Source organism: Triturus cristatus, chromosome 1_2, assembly GCF_964204655.1.
Source record: "Triturus cristatus chromosome 1_2, aTriCri1.1, whole genome shotgun sequence".
NCBI lineage: Eukaryota > Metazoa > Chordata > Amphibia > Caudata > Salamandridae > Triturus > Triturus cristatus.
In genome coordinates this window covers 152,718,449-152,737,553 of record NC_140580.1, presented here as the reverse complement: position 1 = coordinate 152,737,553, position 19,105 = coordinate 152,718,449, and the positions used below count along the sequence as shown (strand labels likewise).

At 41.6% G+C, this 19,105-nt stretch overlaps 1 protein-coding gene across 2 annotated transcripts in view; it reads right to left on the bottom strand.

Annotated features, from left to right (window-relative positions):
• Positions 1–952: 952 nt before the first annotated feature.
• ZDHHC6 (zDHHC palmitoyltransferase 6) overlaps positions 953–19,105 on the bottom strand; it is a 75,300-nt gene continuing 57,147 nt past the window's right edge. Inside the window, exons 8-11 of one of the 2 annotated variants that reach the window (XM_085603409.1) lie at positions 18,446–18,487; positions 16,380–16,525; positions 16,245–16,291; positions 953–1,663 (exon numbers count right to left, since the gene is read on the bottom strand). In XM_085603409.1, the coding sequence (XP_085459535.1) occupies positions 1,560–1,663; positions 16,245–16,291; positions 16,380–16,525; positions 18,446–18,487 (339 nt within the window). In that variant the 3' untranslated portion in view covers positions 953–1,559. Of the gene's footprint in view, positions 1,664–16,226; positions 16,292–16,379; positions 16,526–18,445; positions 18,488–19,105 lie in introns of both variants that reach the window. The other variant, XM_085603408.1, reaches the window with a different exon arrangement.

The window sequence follows — 19,105 nt, the reverse complement described above, 5'->3', positions numbered from 1 at the left end:
TCACTTTTAAAACAGTAGTACACTACATTTTCACTTCAAACCTGCAGACTAAGTGTCGTGAAAATAATATGGCTGCCTTTTACTTTAGTACGGGCTTGCCTTACCCAATCATACACTGGTTTGCCATCGCCATGTACCTCGGTACACCATGTAAGTAAATTGGTATACCAAGGCCCAATGTATCACTACGTTTTTGTGCCTTAAAGCTTTTTAACTACTGACCCAATTTTGATCTACTAACAAAAAGGGACCTTTTTACACTATAGTATATATTCCTGCCAATTTAAAAAACGAAATGCATCTGGCCGTTTTGTCGCTACATCTGTCCAAAAAGTCTACGCAAAATGCGGTGGTGGAAAAACAGTTTGGAACCACCGCTTAAAGAATCACCACAAAACTTTGCATCATCCACCAATGTAGAAAAAGCAATAGGTCTGCAAAGTTTTTTTTTGATTCAGCAAACGGAGGCAAAGTTATTAGCAAGCAAAAATCTGAGGAATTCTTATCTCTGACAATCCTAACTATAACTACAGAGTGGCTAATGATGCTCTGTACCAGGAAACAAGGAACCCTGGGTGGTTCCCAAGTTCTCCTTTATATGGAACACCCTACAACACCAGCAACACTCTAGATTTGCTCACCTCAAATGTCTGTTTTTCTAGCAGAGTCTTAAGCATAGTATTAGCACAGTGTTATCCACGCTGAGCTACAGAGGGATAAAACCTTTTGCCATTTTTATAGCACAGTATGTAGGCCTGGGATAGGTATAATCCCATCCAAGCCGACCTGAAAAATGGCAAAAGCATTTAACCATTTCAGGCACAGTATTACAACTTTGGATTGATAAAATTCCAGTTTTGCTAAATGTATTCGATACTGTAAACCTGAAAATGTATTAAATATATATTTAGATGAGAAAGCTTCTGGATATGCAATAAAAACTTCAAAGAAATGTGTATAGAAGGATTTTATTATCATATATTGACAAAATGTACATGTGTAAAAGTCATAAGTAACATCCCATTTCTGCTTGTATTCATACTTACAAATAGATCTGCCGCATTTCTTAATTGGGAGACATGAAGGAGCGGGTCAGTTTTTATCTTCAAGTAAACCCAAACAAACAAAACATGAAAACCTATGATGATTTAAATTAAGGAGCAAGCACCATGTGCAGATGTCAAAGACCTAAAACAATTGAATTTTCCTATTTAACTGTAATAATCTGAATACTTTAGATAACAAAAAAACTACTAAACATTTTTAATCTGACATCCAAAAGATTAATAAACAATTTAAAAAATGTAATATACTGATAAAAGGATTAGTATCTTGATGGTATTTGTAGAATGACTTTTCCATTGTTTCCAAAATGAACTTTAAATTAAAAGTATTGGCGAAGATGGCACTGGATCCGTCCACACAAGCAGAAAGCAGAAAACGGCATCCACACATACTGACAGCAGAGTCGCAAAATTTCTATTAAACAATCTCTTCAATAAAAGTTTTTTTTTGTGGGAGGGGTAATGTCCGTTCTGTCAAAAGAACCCAAGCAAGGGCTATCTTGTCTTCTTCTCCTCTTTGCACGTTTGCTCAGATTCACAGTCTTGTGAGCATTTTTCAACACATCTTCTGGGAAACCATCCTCTGATTCTGTCTCCAACTGCATGAGCAAAGAAAAAAAATCAGTCACACATAACTGAGCTATCAAACAGAGAAAAGGGGACAAGCAATGTACGCATCTTTCATAAATAAATAAAAAAATCCCACGTGAGCTCAAACATTTCAAATGTCGATTTTGAAAATTTTTTTTTACATATGTTCATTATCATCATTTGACTTTTGCGCCATCGGTATATGCATAAAGCTATCCACTGCTAAATGGAGCTAGATCAGCGCAATACCAAATAACTAAAATAAATACATGAAACATGAGGCAGATTAATAATACTGTTTTTACTGCTGCAGTGTCTCTGAAAACAGCAACCGCAAAGGTGGTCTTTGGCCTGAATTGAGAATTGGTGCAATCAACCACCAGTATGTCATTTTCAACCCCTGAGGTTTGTTTTCTCAATCCTCATGATTTACATACCAATGCTCTACTGTATACTATAAAACATTCGGGTACATGATTAGATCATGTGAAAAGGCTTTGCACTGCTGTGTTCAGCTACTGATGACATCTATCACTGGAAACTGATTAAAACGGATCTCAGAATCGGAGGTCCATCGGCAGATCCCTAAATCACACCAATTACTATCCTCCCCAGTTTTCAACTGGCTCCAAGTGTATGTAATCATCAATATTAGAATTTTCACATGAGCAAAGTACAGTTCTGTCAGTCATGCCACAGGGGTCACCCTTAACGCCCTTAAGGACAGAACATCCCTCCCTGGATTGGCAGGGTCAAAGTGACATACTCTAGTGACGATCCTAAATAGAAACCTCTACTGAAACCATAGACTAGTTGTGAGAGGTGAAATCGTGATATGAACCATTTTCAGCCAACATTATGCAGCTCACCTTTAAAGCCAAATAGGTCTTCACCTGAAAAGAACATCAGACTCTAGCAGGTACATGCATCAACCATTTTTGCAAGCGCAAACGGTGCGATTCGCAAAAATCGGCCGTTTGCGTCTGCAAAAAGGGCTTCTGCGATGCATCAACCTGTCAGCCTCTCGCAATTTAAGAAATCGCAAATCATTGAGATGTCTTAAATTGCGATTGCATTTAAGGAATTGCAAATTGCGATTCCTTAAATGCAATACATGGAATCGCAAATTGCGATTTTGCTAATAGGGGGGCGCAAATTACCATCAATTTGTACTTGATGGTAATTTGCAAAAACTTTGAAGAAAAACTAAAGTGAATTTTTCAAAGTTGTAGGTTACACACACACATGCCCTTGGGGCATATGTGTGCACAGATCAATTTCAGAGGTGCAACAGGGTGTCCTTTTGACACCTTTGCACCCTTGAAATTGCATGCGCAATTTGCGAGTACTTATTGGTACTAGCAAATTGCGCATGCAATCTCCCATTCATTCCTATGGCCCTGTAGGCCCATAAGAATGAATGGGAAGGCATTCCTTAATTGCGACCTGCAATTTGCGAGTCGCAATTAAGGAATGTTTGGGAATCGCTAATTTGATAGTGATTCCCTACATGAATAGGCTTTTGCAATTCCTTAATTGCGATTCCTTAATAATCGCAATTAAGGAATCGCAAAAGCCTACATTGATGCATGTACCTGTAGATTTTCTAAAGTATAAATCAAATATAGACCTAGACTCAAATTCTGAATCTTGGCCATTCACACATTTCGCCGTCATGGCAAATGCCTCTCAGCATTTGGCATCTGAACATGGAAATACTGATGGACCTCTTCATTCTCAGACTGCGTAGCGCGCTGAGAGTGCAGATAACAGAGTTCCCCCAGGAGCCAGAATCTTTTGTACCATTTACAATGCTGATCACCAACATAAGGGGGCACCATCTAATTTCAAAACTATACAAAGCCTGTATGACATTAATCCCCGCTAGAGATCCCAAAGTCCGTGAGCTGTGGGAGCAAGACCTAGGACACCCCATAGAAGACACCCATTTGTCTTTCTTTTGCCCCCAGACCAAGGAAGTTTCCCTGAATAGTCGCCACAAGTTGATCCATTTAAAATTCCTATGGAGGGGGTACATGTCTCCCGCTAAACTTCACTTAATAGACCCCTCTCGCCCACATACATGCCCCAAATGTGGTACGCACCACGCAGACTTTATTCACATGACCTGGAACTGTGTCAAAATTGGAGGGTATTGGAGAGCTGTTTACAGCATCCTATCATGTATGACTCACCTTGATCTTTACCCTACACCAGAGGTGGCCTTGTTAGGATAGGTCTGAAATATCCCAAAGCAGCAGCGCAGATTCACCTCGATTGCTTTGATGCTCGCCAAACGTGAAATAGCCCTTAACTGGGGTAATAAGGTTATCCCCAATACAAAGGCCTGGCTAAACAGTCTTATTTATTGTAACCCAAATTGTGACCTATTTGCATCTACTTTGCCTGTGACATCCAGACCCAAGGACATATGGGGTCCTCTAAAGAACTATCTGTTGGAGGTTGGCGAGGCCACACCATCGCAGCCACCTAATGGGATAGATCCCACCGGAGTGGGTTGACTCTTCCCCCGACTCCAGTCTTGCAAATTGCATTGTAAGAAGGTATTTTTTTAAATGTACGGGGACCATCATGAGCGAGATGGTCAGGTAGGACCTAGGTAATCTAAGTACCTGCTGGCACTGATTTAATGTGTTTGATTGTAACTTCACAACAAAGAATAAAAAAAATGTTTCGCATTTACTGCATTGCTGCCTTGAGGACATGCGATGTATTGTCGTGATTTATATGAAAATGGTAAATAAAGTTAAAAAAAAAAAAAGGATAGACATACTGAGATCACTGAAGGGTGCTTTTGAACTAATAGCCCTCCGAAAATCAAAAAAAAGTCCTGCAATAATACCATCCTTTCTCTTTTACCGTTACACTGGTTCACTTGGTACACCGTCAAAGCCGCTCTCTGTCAAATGATGGAGAGGATGGCAGATTTTGGGATAGGACCCACTCGTACACATGATCACAAATTCATATGTTCTAATAGCTCTGAGCAGGTTCTTGTGATGTGATCTCAATGGGGCAGAATGATCGAGTTTTGCATGCATTTCACTTTTGTTGGCTACAGGAGTGATATATAGGAAGACCATATGAGGAGACAGGACCAAGCCAATGTTGGCACATATGACCCTGATCTAAAATTGCCCACATCATTCATAGGAAAGCCTGGCTATGGACTAAACAATTTTTGCCTGCGAGGTCTAAATCAGAACATTGCGTTGCACCCGAGAGATAGTTCAGTAGCCTAAATACAGAACATGAAGGTCTTTGTAACGTCAGGATAGCACTGCTTTAAGGTCAGAGCCTATAGATTCTGTTTCAGAAGTGTGGTTCCCAAGCAGTGAGTTTACCTGACCTGTGTGGCTCTGTGATTCCTTGTGAAGGCGAGAAGCATGGGATGAAGACTGAACGTGGCTGTTGAGAGGGCCCCTTTCCCACACCTTGTAGAGGGCCCCACTAATGTTTAGTTACGCCGCAGAGCTGGAATAGGTATCCCTGCATTCGCTTGTGGACCAGCTGAGCTGCGCTGAAGATTCCAAGCGTGACAGCTGCCCTTCGATACAGTAAGCAGGTAGAACATTGCAGAAGCCAACTCAAGTGGTGGAGCGTGCCCTCCTTGCCTTCTCTCGTGAACCTGGTGCACTGCATCAATGAAGAGCAGCATGACCGCTCCCTTGTTTGCCTGCAGCAGCATTCGAAAATAACCAGATGTGACTGAGAGAATGGCGTAATGAGAGTGATCAATTCCGAGCAGGACTAGAGGAAAACCCAGTCTGTATGGTGATATAGGTCCACCGCCATATGACAATCTAAGTTGAGCATTTGTAAAACCAGTCTGTAGGTGCTGGAGTTATATGCGGTAACATTACATGGCAACTTGAACAAGATGCGTGTAACAAGAGGGAGAGAGAGGACTAGTTAGCTAGTCCGAGTCCCCAAGGGTTTATATGTGATTAAACAAAGAGGACTAGCTTAAGTTGACCAGAGTGTTACAGTACTCAAATTTAGTTCTGTCACGGGCACCTTGTTGGTGTATTCATGAAGCACTCGCCACCCTCACGCGTCCTGTAGCCTTACTTTTAACCGCTGGTGACGGCCCAGTTATTAAAATTTAATTTACCCTCGGGTACTGGGACCACCACCAAACCGTTTTAAACCACAACTCACCCAACCTCACTGCACTCTCAGCAATATACCAGCTCCGCTGTAATCAGGAGTCGTAGCACACCCGGGACATACTAGGTGTCACTGGGTGGGCCCGATGATGAAGCATGCCACCAACTAGGTTGGTGGGTGAGGGCTTCATGAATACACCAACAAGGTGCCCGTGACAGAACTGAATTTGAGTACTGTAACACTCTGGTCAACTTAAGCTAGTCCTCTTTGTTTAATCACAACTTGAACAAGATGCCTTATGGAGGAAAACATAAGGCGGTGTAAATAAACTTGGCTCCAGCAGGGTCTATGAACTCATTTTCAGTTACCTGTTTAACGCTTCATAAACAAAACAAATTTCACACACTCAAATATGGTGTGGACAAATGTTTATGGTGTGCCCAAATCACGCTTTGAATTAAAACAATTTCTTTTGCTTGAAAATGTTTATGGTAATTTCTAAAGGATTCAGGTCGACTTAGCCATATAGCTGAGTTAGTGCTCCAACCTTCTTCTCAATAAGAAAAAAGGAACTGTTTTGTTCACAGTCACTCAAGTTACAAGTAACATGTATAGCATTTAGCTAGTTGTAAACCAGCAGAAGTCAGTGGTGGCTGCTCTCAATCCCAAGTAGTGGGCAGCGCGGGGAAATACATTAAAATAAAAAGACAAACAAATGTAAAAAATCTAATAAAAGACTACTTACCTGCTGCTGCCGGACACTGCCTTGCTCCTCTACTCCTCTCTCGATCATTGCCTCCCGGACGCCCACAAACTGGTACACACTGCACAGGTTCCCAGATGCCAGTACAGACGCTGCTCTCATGCTGAGAATACAATTAACCAGCATTAGAGAAGCACTGGTATTGGTCTGAGCGGCCTGGTTTGGCGCTCAGACAGGGCCTGGGAGCCTGTGTCAGTTCTCCACCCAACTGTGCAGCACAGCTCGGGTGGAGAGATTTAAGTGTGAATGTCGGTTTGGCTGTGCTAAGACAGCTGGCCAAACCGACAAGCACACTTATAGTGCCTATCACTCCTTCTCACTGCTGCTGCTTCTATTCGTGATGGCCCTGCCCTAAGACTCGGCTGGCTCTGTGAAAAATAATATGGTTTTATTATCATTTCATTTTTCATGTTTGCCTCTGCTGGCTGTTAGCAGTGCGGCAACGCTCCTCCGCTATAACGGAGGAGCTGCCACTGGCAGAAGTGAATGTGCTGCAAAAGGAGTCTGGCTTATGTAAGCAGACAGACTAGACAAACTGGTCATGCAAAAAGATTGTCTTTTTAATCTCGACTCACACTGGTCTGCCAATTTTGCCTGAGTCTGGGTGCAGTACATTTTGTAGCATATTCCAAATGAAAATGCAAGGCAGGTGTATACATCCCACTCAATGAAAGGAGCTGTTGAGACCCTGTGGAACTGCAGTGAATAAAGGGCTAATTAGGAGCAAATTGGAATTCCCACGGTACATGAAACAGAAATCACTGCCAATTAACTAAAATTGTGAAAGCTACCAATTCTGCTGCCTTGCGCCCTCTCAATCCAAGTCTGAAATCATTAAAAAAAAAAAAAAAAAAAAACTAAAAATCAACTTGAGATTACAAAATGAATCTGTCTGTCTTTCATGGGAGGCAGTTAAACTCCTGCAGTATAAAAGAAACCAGTTATTTACCAGGCCTGGGCGGTGTTCGTGGAGAAAACTCTGCCGCGCTCGGCAGAGTTCTACAAGCATCGGAGTAAGGTAAGTCGCGCTGTTCGTGCTGATTTTTGGCTTCAGATGTCTGTCAGTCAGCATGAACAGTACCACGCGCAGCAAAAGAGGGCGCAGCTTCCTCAAAGTGAGCATTAGTTTTCTCAACACGAGTGGTAGCGACCTGCTGCGACCGCCCCCGTTGAGAAATATCGCTGGGGAGGTAGTCTAGCATTGAATTTTCCTCACTCGTCCTCGCCAACTTAATGTTACCGTACCACGAGAGAGGAACTTTGCACTCTACGGGGAGCACTGAGTGGGAAAAACTTGTTAGCTTTCATGTATTCACATACAACCCATCGTCCTCCCTGATCAGAAGTTTACTCACTGCTTTATCCTTTTCATTTTTGTACTTAGAAATTCAGAGCTTTGGGGACTTTTTTTCAGGGGTGCCACTGGAAAGGGTGCTGCCAAGAGACTGCTCGGTGCATTCACCTCCCAGGGTAAAACTTGTGTGCTTTTACTGGAAATCTTTTTAATGAAAGTTATCACAAATCAAAACAAAGTATAATAGAGGAACGCAGTATCATAGCAATGCTTCATCCTCAACATAGTTTCAGCAGATGTACAACAGTACAAGGCAGTACGATGCTAAAAATAAAATGCAACCAGCACTATGCAGCTACGACAGGTTGAACAAGTGGGTGCATCAAGTATGATGCAGATTCAGATGTCCTCTGGACCTGGAACAAAGAAATACAGAGGAGCACAGAAGGTCAGGGAAAGACACTACAGAGTCACTTGAGTACAAGGGTGAATGCACTAATAAACAAACCACATTATTTTAACAATGTTTATTGTTATTTTAAAAGAACTCAGGACTCCCACCCAGACGATAGGGAATAACGTAAGCATGTGAATCTATGAAAGATCTAGTGCTGGAGAAATAGATCCCTGGTGTCGCCTCCTCCCCAGTCTGGGTACCCAACAATGAGTATGCCACACACGGAGCTCAGCATTACACTTCCCTATTGATCTGTGTCTAACTGCAAACTCCACACTTTAAACCATTCTTCATTGCATTCTGCTCTAACACTTACATCACAGTTCTACAGAGTCTATCAGGAGCGAAAAGTGTTCCATCATTTATAACTCGCAAGACATTAATCAATCAGGGGTTTATATAGAGAGGCTACTCACTCGTAAGGGTGTCAAGGTGCTGAGGGGAGAAAGGGGGCTCCGATCAGTCTGGAAGCATGGTATCAATCGAAGAGCCAGGTCCTAAGATCCTTCGTGTATTGGGTCAGAAATGGGGCTTGCCTGAGAAGGAGAGGCAGGGTGTTCCAGGTCTTGGTGGCTAGGTGAGAGAAGGATTTTCCTACGGGTTTGGTCTTGTGGATCTGTGGGACGGTGGCCAGGGACAGATGGGCCGAGCGTAGGTGTCTGGCGGGTAAGTGGAATGAGAGGAAGTGGTTCAGGTACTGGTCCTGCATTGTGGAGAGCTTTGTAGGCATGTGTGAGGTGCTTGAAGGTGATTATCTTTGTTGACTGGGAGCCAGTGGAGTCTCAAAGGTGTTTAATGATGTGGATGCAGTGGGGGGGATGTTGACGACCAGTTTGGCTATGGCATTTTGAACGTTCTGTAGTTTTCTGGCACATGCACACTAGTAGAACTACAATTAAACTCCATTCCTAAAGGAGGAAACACTGGTAGCAATCACACTTTTTATTATTATAAATGGAAGGTAATCCTGCTATTCTACACTTTACGGAAATGAATCTTGCACTTAGGCACTAAGCATCTTTCAGACCTTTTTCACTGGCATCTGTACAAAATGCTATTATTGTCATGACAAAGGAAGTGCTTTGCTGTATAAATTGAGCTGACAACACACTCCGTAATGGTGCAAATGAGCAACTACTGACTTGGGAAAGATCACAAGCGGAGAACAACACAAGTTGGAAGTAGGCTAGTATCAGATCGTTAAATGAAACCTACACCATTACACTGTTATGTCGGTAGTGGTGCAACACCACACTTCACTGACTTCACATATAAGTCTCTTTTGTAACTATTTGATTCATCATTTGAATGAGAAAATATATTGAAATACCAGGATTTTAATCTTTAATCGACAGATCACACAAAGTTTTAAAGTAGGTGAGAAAACCCAATGACCTATCACAGTACAAAAAACTACAGTAGGTGATAGTGATGCTGTACAAATAAAGACCTTCAGGACATGTTGCGCATGAGCACACTGGCATGACTACCCCAACATTTCTAGCTATGCCTGCTAACACTGTGCAATGGTTCTTCCACCGGTTTTGATAAGTCGCTTCAGCTTGCTGTAGGAATAGCCAACGGCAAGGGAGTCTTTGACTACAGCTCCCACAACGGTATTCTTCTAGTTGCTTTACTGCAAGTGTTAAGTAATGATGTGAATCTTAGTACAAATATCAACGCTCCCAAATATCAAAGTCTACAATGGAGCCTCTGCTCGACAAGCTCTAAGTTCTACAGAGATTACATGAGCTACCCTGAAAACTCCAGGCCCATTGTGTGTCCTAACCTACATTATAGAACCGGTTCTAAAGGGTGGGCCAGGCCCTCCCAAGATAGCGTTGTGGCCCACCAAGGTCCATTCACAAGCAGAAAACTATTTTTCTCCATTTTCTTGATGTAACAATCATATATACCCGCAGCCTCGCTATTAAAGCCTAATTGTGCAACTTTCATGTATAGCGCCAATGCCTTGAGCTCTTTTAAGTGCTTGGAGGCAGGGGTGATGTCTTAGGGGATGGTTGCCTTGCCATTACTGTGAATGTGTAAACGAAAGGGTACTGGAGACACCCCCCACTATAGTGATGCCATAAACTCTGGTAACACAGTAATTAAGAGATTAAAACATATTTGTCAGAAAGACTATGAAAGATATTGCCATAGCAGGAAAAGTGAAATGCTCCTACAATCAGGATATACATCTTAGAAGTGTTTTGTTTCATTTTCTTTCTGCTTGGATGTTATTCCTTACTTATGCCCGAGATGACTGGAATTATGCGGCCGCGGACACCCAGGTTATGCAGCAGGGTTGACTAAAATATGTGGCAAGAAAAGACAAATTACACAGTGTAATGGGGCACATTTGGTGATATTGCTTCATTATTTTTACATTTTTGCACGGTAACAAAGGTAACGCATTAGAGCCATGGCCACTGAAATAATGCGATGATGCAACGTTTTACGTGAAATTATGTAATTTACATATTTGCCACATAATCCATAATTTGCAGCATAGTCTGAAGATTTTAATTAAAAAACCATCATAAAAGGATCAAATGTTATTCAAAATGCAGTGATGTGTTGCTGTTCAGTGGGTGGCCCTTCGCAAAGGTTTACTCGTCACTAATGAAGTGAAACCTTTTGCCACACTCTTAACATGTGCAAAAAATGAAAAATAATATTTTATTACAATTCTGTATTACACTGCAAAATCGTGTCAATGCCGCTGCATAATTTGATCCTCCCCTGTTGAATAATAAGAGGCCCCGATTATAGTGGTGCTGCTCTCCGGCTCCTAAACTGGTAAAAAAAAAATTGATAGAGAGATAGAACAAAAGGAGGATGGTGAGAAAAGAAAGACAGGTCGTAAAGACAGAGGAGAGTGAGAAAGAGTGAGTGGAGGGTGAGGAACAGAGAAAAGGGCGAGGAAGAGAGAGGACTGAGCTGGAGAGAGAAGAGTGAGGTGGAAATAGAAGGGTGAAGTGTTGTGCGGGTAAGTTGATGCACACTGAGGTCTGCTTGCTCAGGAGAGAGAGAGAAAGTAGGATCATGTGAAAGAGAGGAGGCCGAGGGAAGAGCAATATAAAAGTGAAGTGGAGAAAGTGAAGAGACATATGGAAAAAGGTGGCTAAGGTGGAAGAAGAGAGTGAGGGGGAGGAAGTAGAAGGTGAAGTGGGCGGGAAAGCAAGGTGAAGTGGAGAGAAAGGAGGCAAAAGTCGGAAGAGAGGAGGGTGACACAGAGAAAGCAGTGTGAGGTGGAGAGAGCAGAAGAGATCAAACCTATAGGTTTAAACCTCTAGAGATGCACAGGTAAAACTAGAAGTCAGAACCCGGCAGTAGTTATGTATGCAGCTCACACCCGTACAAGACCACCCAGCATGCACAGACCCAGCTGTCAGACACCTGGGAGCCTCTGGACAGCCCCACTGATCTTTATGGCCTACCCAGCCTTCTTCATGGCCCATCCAGATCCCAAATGCTGAAGCCGAGAGAGAATGGAACATAGGATCACACGGTGTTGCTCTTGACCATATTATTAAAAAAAAATCAAAAAAAGACTTGACGACCGCGTTAAGAGTTTGCTTTGAAATATACAAAGAATCAAATCTATCCTGAAGGTTAATATAACAAAACACATCCAAGTATGGGCTGCGGACGGACGTGGTGATACACTTTCTATATAAAAATGGACAGCCTCCAGACATCCCATTGGGAAATGCTATTTTCCAAACAGAGGCTTGTGAAGGACGGATCAGGAATGGATTAGTATCAACCTTGCTGAGATGGAAACTGTAAGCCATTTATACAAGAGAGGTAGGAACACTCCTAAAGACAAACACTGAGGGAAGAGTCATGGGCGCAGAGGGAGATTCCACCGATTCCTCGTCTCCAATACTCATGAAGGATAAGAACTCCAAGATAGAAGGCTTTCGCTAATGGAAATTGCTAGCATATGACACCAGAGGAAACAAGACTTCATGAACTTCATTTCTTTGTTATATTATTACTCACTATTTTTGTTTGTATTCGCATTTGCTTCAGTTGAGCCATCTTATCTTTTCACTTTAATATAAAATTGTTTTACTGCCTCCATATATTAAATGTTTGTTAAATGTTTTTGTTCAAATATTTTTTCTTTCAAGATGCATTGTGTTAAAAATAGTGTCTTCATTTACGTGGCTTGCTTGCCACCTAGCGGAGTTCGGTAGTACTGCATCATTTTTAGTACTTCAATTTGGTAATGATTTGAAGAGGTTAATTTTACACCTTTTGGTCTCATTTCATTAAAAAACAATTCCTCCCACAAACAGATAGAGGCTGTAAGAATATAAATCAACAAAACAAATCCATACGTTTGACGTGTCCGTGCTCCTAACCCACAGCATGTGCTTTTGTTGGAACTTGCCTAATACTACAGCACTTGGTAAACTGTTCTGTGACTGGATATGTGCAATTCTAAATTTTATAGCACCTTTACAGTCCGATGTTCGGTAAAGCTGTCACACCTCGCTTCCAACATACTTCAGTAGCAGAGTATGACAGGGATCCCATGACAGGGGAGCACAAAGCCCCGGAAGCACCATTGGAGGGGCTCTCAGCCAGGTTCCTATTCGGAGAAGACTCTAGGTTACACACTCTTCTAAAACATGATCAAGCATCTAACCAAGACTTTCAGTGCAACCATCTAGTAAGTATTGAGCCTCCCTGCGCTCCATAAGGCTTGAATTAACTATCCATACCAAGGTCCACCAAACGCTGCAGAAACACTTGGGATTGTGCTGCAACAAGAGAATGCAAAAGGAACTAATCCGGATTTCAATGTTATCATGCAAATAAAAAAACCACACCGAAAAGGGTCACGGTCTTCTAAAACAAGCGCATAAGAGGGTCTTTCTTGAGGTGAGAAAAAACCTAGCAAAAAACACAAAATGAAGTACACTGAAGTACTAGGGAACATTTACTTGAAATTAAAGTATTCTACTGTGGCCCTTTTATTATCAGATCATATTTAAAAGCGGAGTCTACAATGGTTAAGTCGACTGAATAAGACCAAAGCTGTTTTAAAATGTAAAGATCGTCCACAACAAGTAAGGCAATATTAACACCGCATAAAAAGTGATCTCCCAACACAAAATGAAATGGGAAAAAAAAAGATGGAGGAGTGCAAATGGTGAGATGTTAACTTGGATGAATATACAATCATGGACCCACAAGTACCACTCTAAAACAGAAAAACAAAATCCCTACTAGACAGCTGAAATATAGTGTGTGGGAGATTTCAAGTAAAATAGAGCAGAATTAACTGTATAAAAAGACAGCTTTATTGAAAATCTCAAAATTAACCGTGGTACAGCTGATCTAGGTAGACAAGAGTTTCACTGTCTAGAGTGATGAAAAGGACAGCCTTCAAAACCCCATACCGCGACAAACTACACTGGCGAGAGTGTTTTTACCAGTCTAGGACAAGCAAAAGCCCTTGAATTGACTGGAGGCAGCAGTCTGCTTGCCCTGCATAAGAGGTTGCTTCTTTCTCTAAAGCCTGCATTTCACTCATCGTTTCAGTGGCTTGCAAATCTTGCTGCTGAGCCAACAAGAATGCTAGTACTGTAGGTGAGGAGAACTGATCTAATGACCAGTATGCTGAATTCGGAGACCGAGGGTCTAATCCCAGCTTTGGCACTTGAACAAATAAATACAAGACACTTGGAATCTCTAGTCCGAATGGCTATGTAATATAAGCATGTTTAGTGTACAGCAAGTGCATACAATTCAACTGTTCCATATGATGTCTAGAGTTGTTCCAATTACATCTTCTACTGCCACCTCCTCATGAAACCCTGATTAAGAATTTGTTTAGAGTGGGAAGCATACACACTCAAAGATTCTGTAACATCAAAATGCTCCGTAAAGGCTTGCTGCTCTCTGAAGCGAGATCGGTGCTTTATCAACTGCTTAAAATAAATAAAAACAAGCCTATCTATTGTCGTCTTACACTGGTCCTCTATGGGGCTTGCAGACAATTGAATTGCGTTGCACTACACAGAAAATAGTCTGCTTTGAAAAACCAAGCAATTCAGGAAAGGATGTTTTCTTCAGGTGTTGCTACTATCAGAAGTAATTAAATGAGTCAAATGGATATTGTCACGGTGACATTTTAATCAGGATTTCCAAACCCAAGCTTCCAGGGTTTGCAAAAGGCGATCTAGCTTTCTGAGCTGATGAACCACTTGCTTGGCTTTTAAAAAACATTTTTAAAACATTTCTTCTCCAGGACCGTTTTATGGCCTACTCATACATTTAAGGAAAAGTAGTTCACAAAAAAGGCACACATATAGGAGGAAGAATATTTTGGCATTATCACAGAGCAAAGGTGCACCAAGAGGACAGGGAGAGAGCATCTTCACCCGCGAGTGGGGCCCTCAGATGGGAGTCCTACTCCTTCCCTTACCACTGTTCGCATATGTGTAAAGATAGAATACCAGCAAAAGAGAATTGAAGTTAATGATCACACGGTGGCCGGTTAGGCCACCTACCACCGAGGAAAACAATGCAGGTGACTACTGCTAAGACAAGCCTGCAACTCAGCTGACCAGCACTAAAAGTAATTCAAATCTTTACCAGTGACTGGGTTGTTGGCACTCCATGGGCCAGTTATAAAAAAAATTAAAATAAAATAAAAAAAATAAAAAAAACAGTTGCAATTTGCAACTAGTCTTTTTGCAATCAGTATTGCAATCTGCAAACCAGCTTATGTAATTATTTGTAAGTTTGCACAGTTTTGAATGGGAGTGGGTCGCAGGCTGGCTTATCTCAGTAATATTCATGAGGTGGGTGGCAGACGGCAACTCATAGGGATGGTGATATGCAAAGGTCAGCAGATCACATGGTCTATGACTGACTTTAAATGAATATTTTTTTTTAGACAGTTGTGCTTTGAACCACTGACCACTCCAAAGAAATATTTATAGAAATTCACCAAGGTAAAAGGGTGCCAAGAGGATACTTTGCACTTTGCTATTCAGTCACCATCTCAATTTGGACGCGGATAACTTTATTTGCTTGCAACTGGAATTGCAGTCACAAACCACTGATACATTGCACCCGTTGGTACATATGAAAAGCCTTTTTTGCGGTCACAACCTCTGATTCGGAGTGCTTACGACCTTAAATATAAAGCCGTGAACAGATGGCACTATTTTGATAGCTACCAATTAGATTCCTCCTGCATGATACCAGTTAATCCTCTGTCCTTTCTGATGTTTGTAAACACGTTCTCTCTGCCTAGAAAGTGAGCCAGACATAGAAAATGTGGGTAGATTTTAAAAACCTTTGAGGATTATTTGTAAATAAAATCTGCAGGAAACTAATAAGCATACATTTTCCACAGACCAATCTAGACTGCAGACTATTTAAGTCGATACCACCGCACCGCAGCTCATAGGAGAAAATGCTAAAGCGAACACCCTTGAAACTACACCTGAACTTACACATTTTCGAGAAAACCCCCCACCTATTTAAGCCAAAGTGTAACAGTAGTTTTTTTATCCGTTTTTTTAAAAACTCACACTTTATTTACGAATAAAAGAGGCTATTAAATTTAGCAGCTAAAAAGGCTCTACTGTAAATTTGGACATAATCACTACAAAGGGAGTTGTTAAGTTAGTAGGAGGTGGTGGCGGCGGCAATAAGATCCATTTAGCTGGCAGTGAGGTTGTGAAACTGAAGCAAGGAAGGGAGAAAAGAAGTAGACATGATGCAAGGTTTATTTTGAAAAAAAACATCGCCTGCAACAAACTAAAGGAGAATGCTGCTTGTGCTGGCAGTCAGCCGTGAAGGAAATTGCTTCTTACAAAGGACATTAACCAGAAGTGGAGGAGATATTCATGAAGACTTTGTTGATAAGTACATTAACTGAAAACCGTATACCTTTAATGTTTTCTTTACCTTTTGGTGTGCCATCTTCAAAGATCCGGTCACCGTACATCCAGTGCCTGAAATAATACACAGAGGTTTGTTAGATCAGATGCTTCCAATGTAATCCCAGAACGTATTTCTAGTAATGTCTAAATGCTCACGCACTTCAACCCTCTGGTAGCGAGAATGAGCTCGCCCTTCTTTAGATCTATCCGGGGCTCCTCTGTGCAAGGCGTGGTGAAAAACGTCTTGATGCCTTTGGTCACCGGGCAGCACGCTCCACTGTAGTGTTCTGTGGCTCGGTACCGCACCTACATTCAAACATCCAAGGTGAGAAATTGAAAAAGGAACATGATCCATGCATCTTCTCTTGATAGCGGAGGCACTGCAGTAAAAAAAGTCCTAATAATGTAGGTTCCCAAACTGCTTGGATAAAAAGTCTGATTTGAAATCGCAGAGGTGAGGAGACAGAGGTTCGATAATATAGAAATGCATTTGTGACAATGGGTGTTCGGTCCACAGAAGTGTTCTTGTAACTGTGTATGGAAGTGGAGCATCTAATGGAGGTGGGGGTAATGTAGGAGAAGAAACATGGACGACTGAAACGGGGAGTGGAATTTTTAGAAGAGGAAGAAAAAGAGGATGGTTGGGAAATGGATTCAATATTACTTGCACAGTGTGCTAAACAAAACAGCAAAGCTCTTGGTTTGCATCACCACATTGCACAACAAAAGCAGCACATTTGTTTTGGCTGCACGTAAAGAAGACTGCTGAGGATTTGTGTGTCCATATCGAAATCACCTCTAGACACTTGTGAGTTTTGTTGAGGATACTGTGCCCATGAAATGCCCCTTTCGGAAAGCAGTGGAACAATGCTGGCCGCAATGCCCGCAAAAGTCTTCAAACACGCACTTTGCTCATTCTGTCCTTGCTCTCTCTTTTGACACTGCCAACACAGATGAATATTCATGCCACTTGCAGTGCTTTTGTGCAAAGTATACAGACTCCCAGTTGGAGCAAAACTTGCAAATCGTCATGCACAGTCTCCCAAACAAATGTCCAAATGTGAATACATTAAAATCACCAGTGACTTGAATCAGTGTCTTCTGTTGTAACTGTTTTGAAAACAATAAAAAAGTTTTTACAAAAAAAAAAATCACTAGTGACTTAAGTGGACTTGAAAACATGGACCTAGAAATGAAGGAGCCGGTGTCTGTCGCTAAACAATTGAGCCATCCGGATCCCTTCGAGCGTTACAGTAGGCAGCCCTGCATCGACATCCTATCAGCAACTGACGCTTTGAAAAATAGCATGAGCAAAAGCAAGTCATGACAACATGGCTTTAGGATTCCATCCTGCAAATTTCACAACTGGATGCAAAGCTATAAAGAAAATTGGCTGATCAAAAACCGTAACAACTTGGATAAAAATGCACCCAGGCGCACTAGAACTGTAACACAGCACCACTGGCAGGATCAATACGACCTATTGGGGAAGTTAGGTTTACTAATGAAGTAGTGTCCGCTCTTGTTTGTATATGGTGGAAGTGCCAAGCCTCTGTTTTACCAGTACAGTGGTGGAAAGGTTTGTCTGGATGGTGTACTAACCTACCCGGCACTGGCAAACTCCCTATAATACAATCACTTGGAATAAAATGCTTTGTGGGTGGTGGACAGAAGGACGATGGATTATTCATTATGAAGCCACTCCCTTGGACTTGTAGTGGTCTCTTAGTGCAGGGATTTTCCCCAGAGGGAATTTGTCAACTGTCAGGTACATGTAAGCAGTGGGTTTCTGTAGAAAATGGCTCCAGGGGTTGTTGCTTTCATGGCCTTAAGAGCAAGATTTGAAACAGAGGATGGCCTCTAAGCTGGACACTTTCTATCATGCAGCGATTGTCAGGTTTACAAGGCATCGTGGAAGTTCTAGTCTGCAATGATGAGAGCACATGTATAGCTTTATGGCTTCTGGTGGTTTTAGCTCTTATAGTGACTACAAGTATTCCTGTCCACTTCCTTTTCTTGAAGTACCTCTTGGAAAATCTCCATAAATCTTGCATAACATTCTAGTGGGTAGGTTCCGCCCACAGAGGATTCTTGATGCTTACAGAAAATCACATAAAACAGATCTAGTGCTAACCCCCTCTGACTGATTTGTGAGAGACGTTTGCCAGGTATTTACGACTAAGGCAGTTCTATTTTTAAAACAGCCACCTACAAAGTAGTACTTACACTTCTCACACGTTTATCTGCTTTCTGTTTCAGTTGTTCCACCTGTTAAAAATAAAATAAAAAAAAATCTGCATGTTAGACAAATAAGTCTACCACTTGCAAACTGAACATTTTAGGAAATATATGTGGGCTATTACTAAGCCAAACAGTAGTGGAAATGCGGTCCAAAGTTTAATTCCCACTTACCTGCTTGATTACACTGTGTAATTCCCCTAGGGCCTCGGCTTTCTCAATTCTCAAAATTGGAAATAGACACCATGTTTTCAACACTGTACAAAAAGTTGCATTCATTGGCCCATTATGAACTCATTGCTGCAGAACGTGATCATGACCGATCAGTTATTTCCCAGGCATACAGGACAGCACGAAATTTCAATTTAGCAGCAGTATTATAACTTTACGGGTTTTCTCATGGTAAGCAGCATGTTTTAAATAGCCATGTGGTGTTGATACCTAGTTGCAATTTCAAATGACTACTTGTAATTTACTGTTACGTTCATTGATATATGACACTTTTTATAACTCTTAACTGACTTTTCCTTGAAATTACAAAGCACATTTGTCCCGGCTAAAGCCAAGCACTTATCTAGGTGCTTTGGATTAGTGATCTGAAACATGCTGCGTATTGAACACAGAATTCCAAACAAATAATGTTGCATT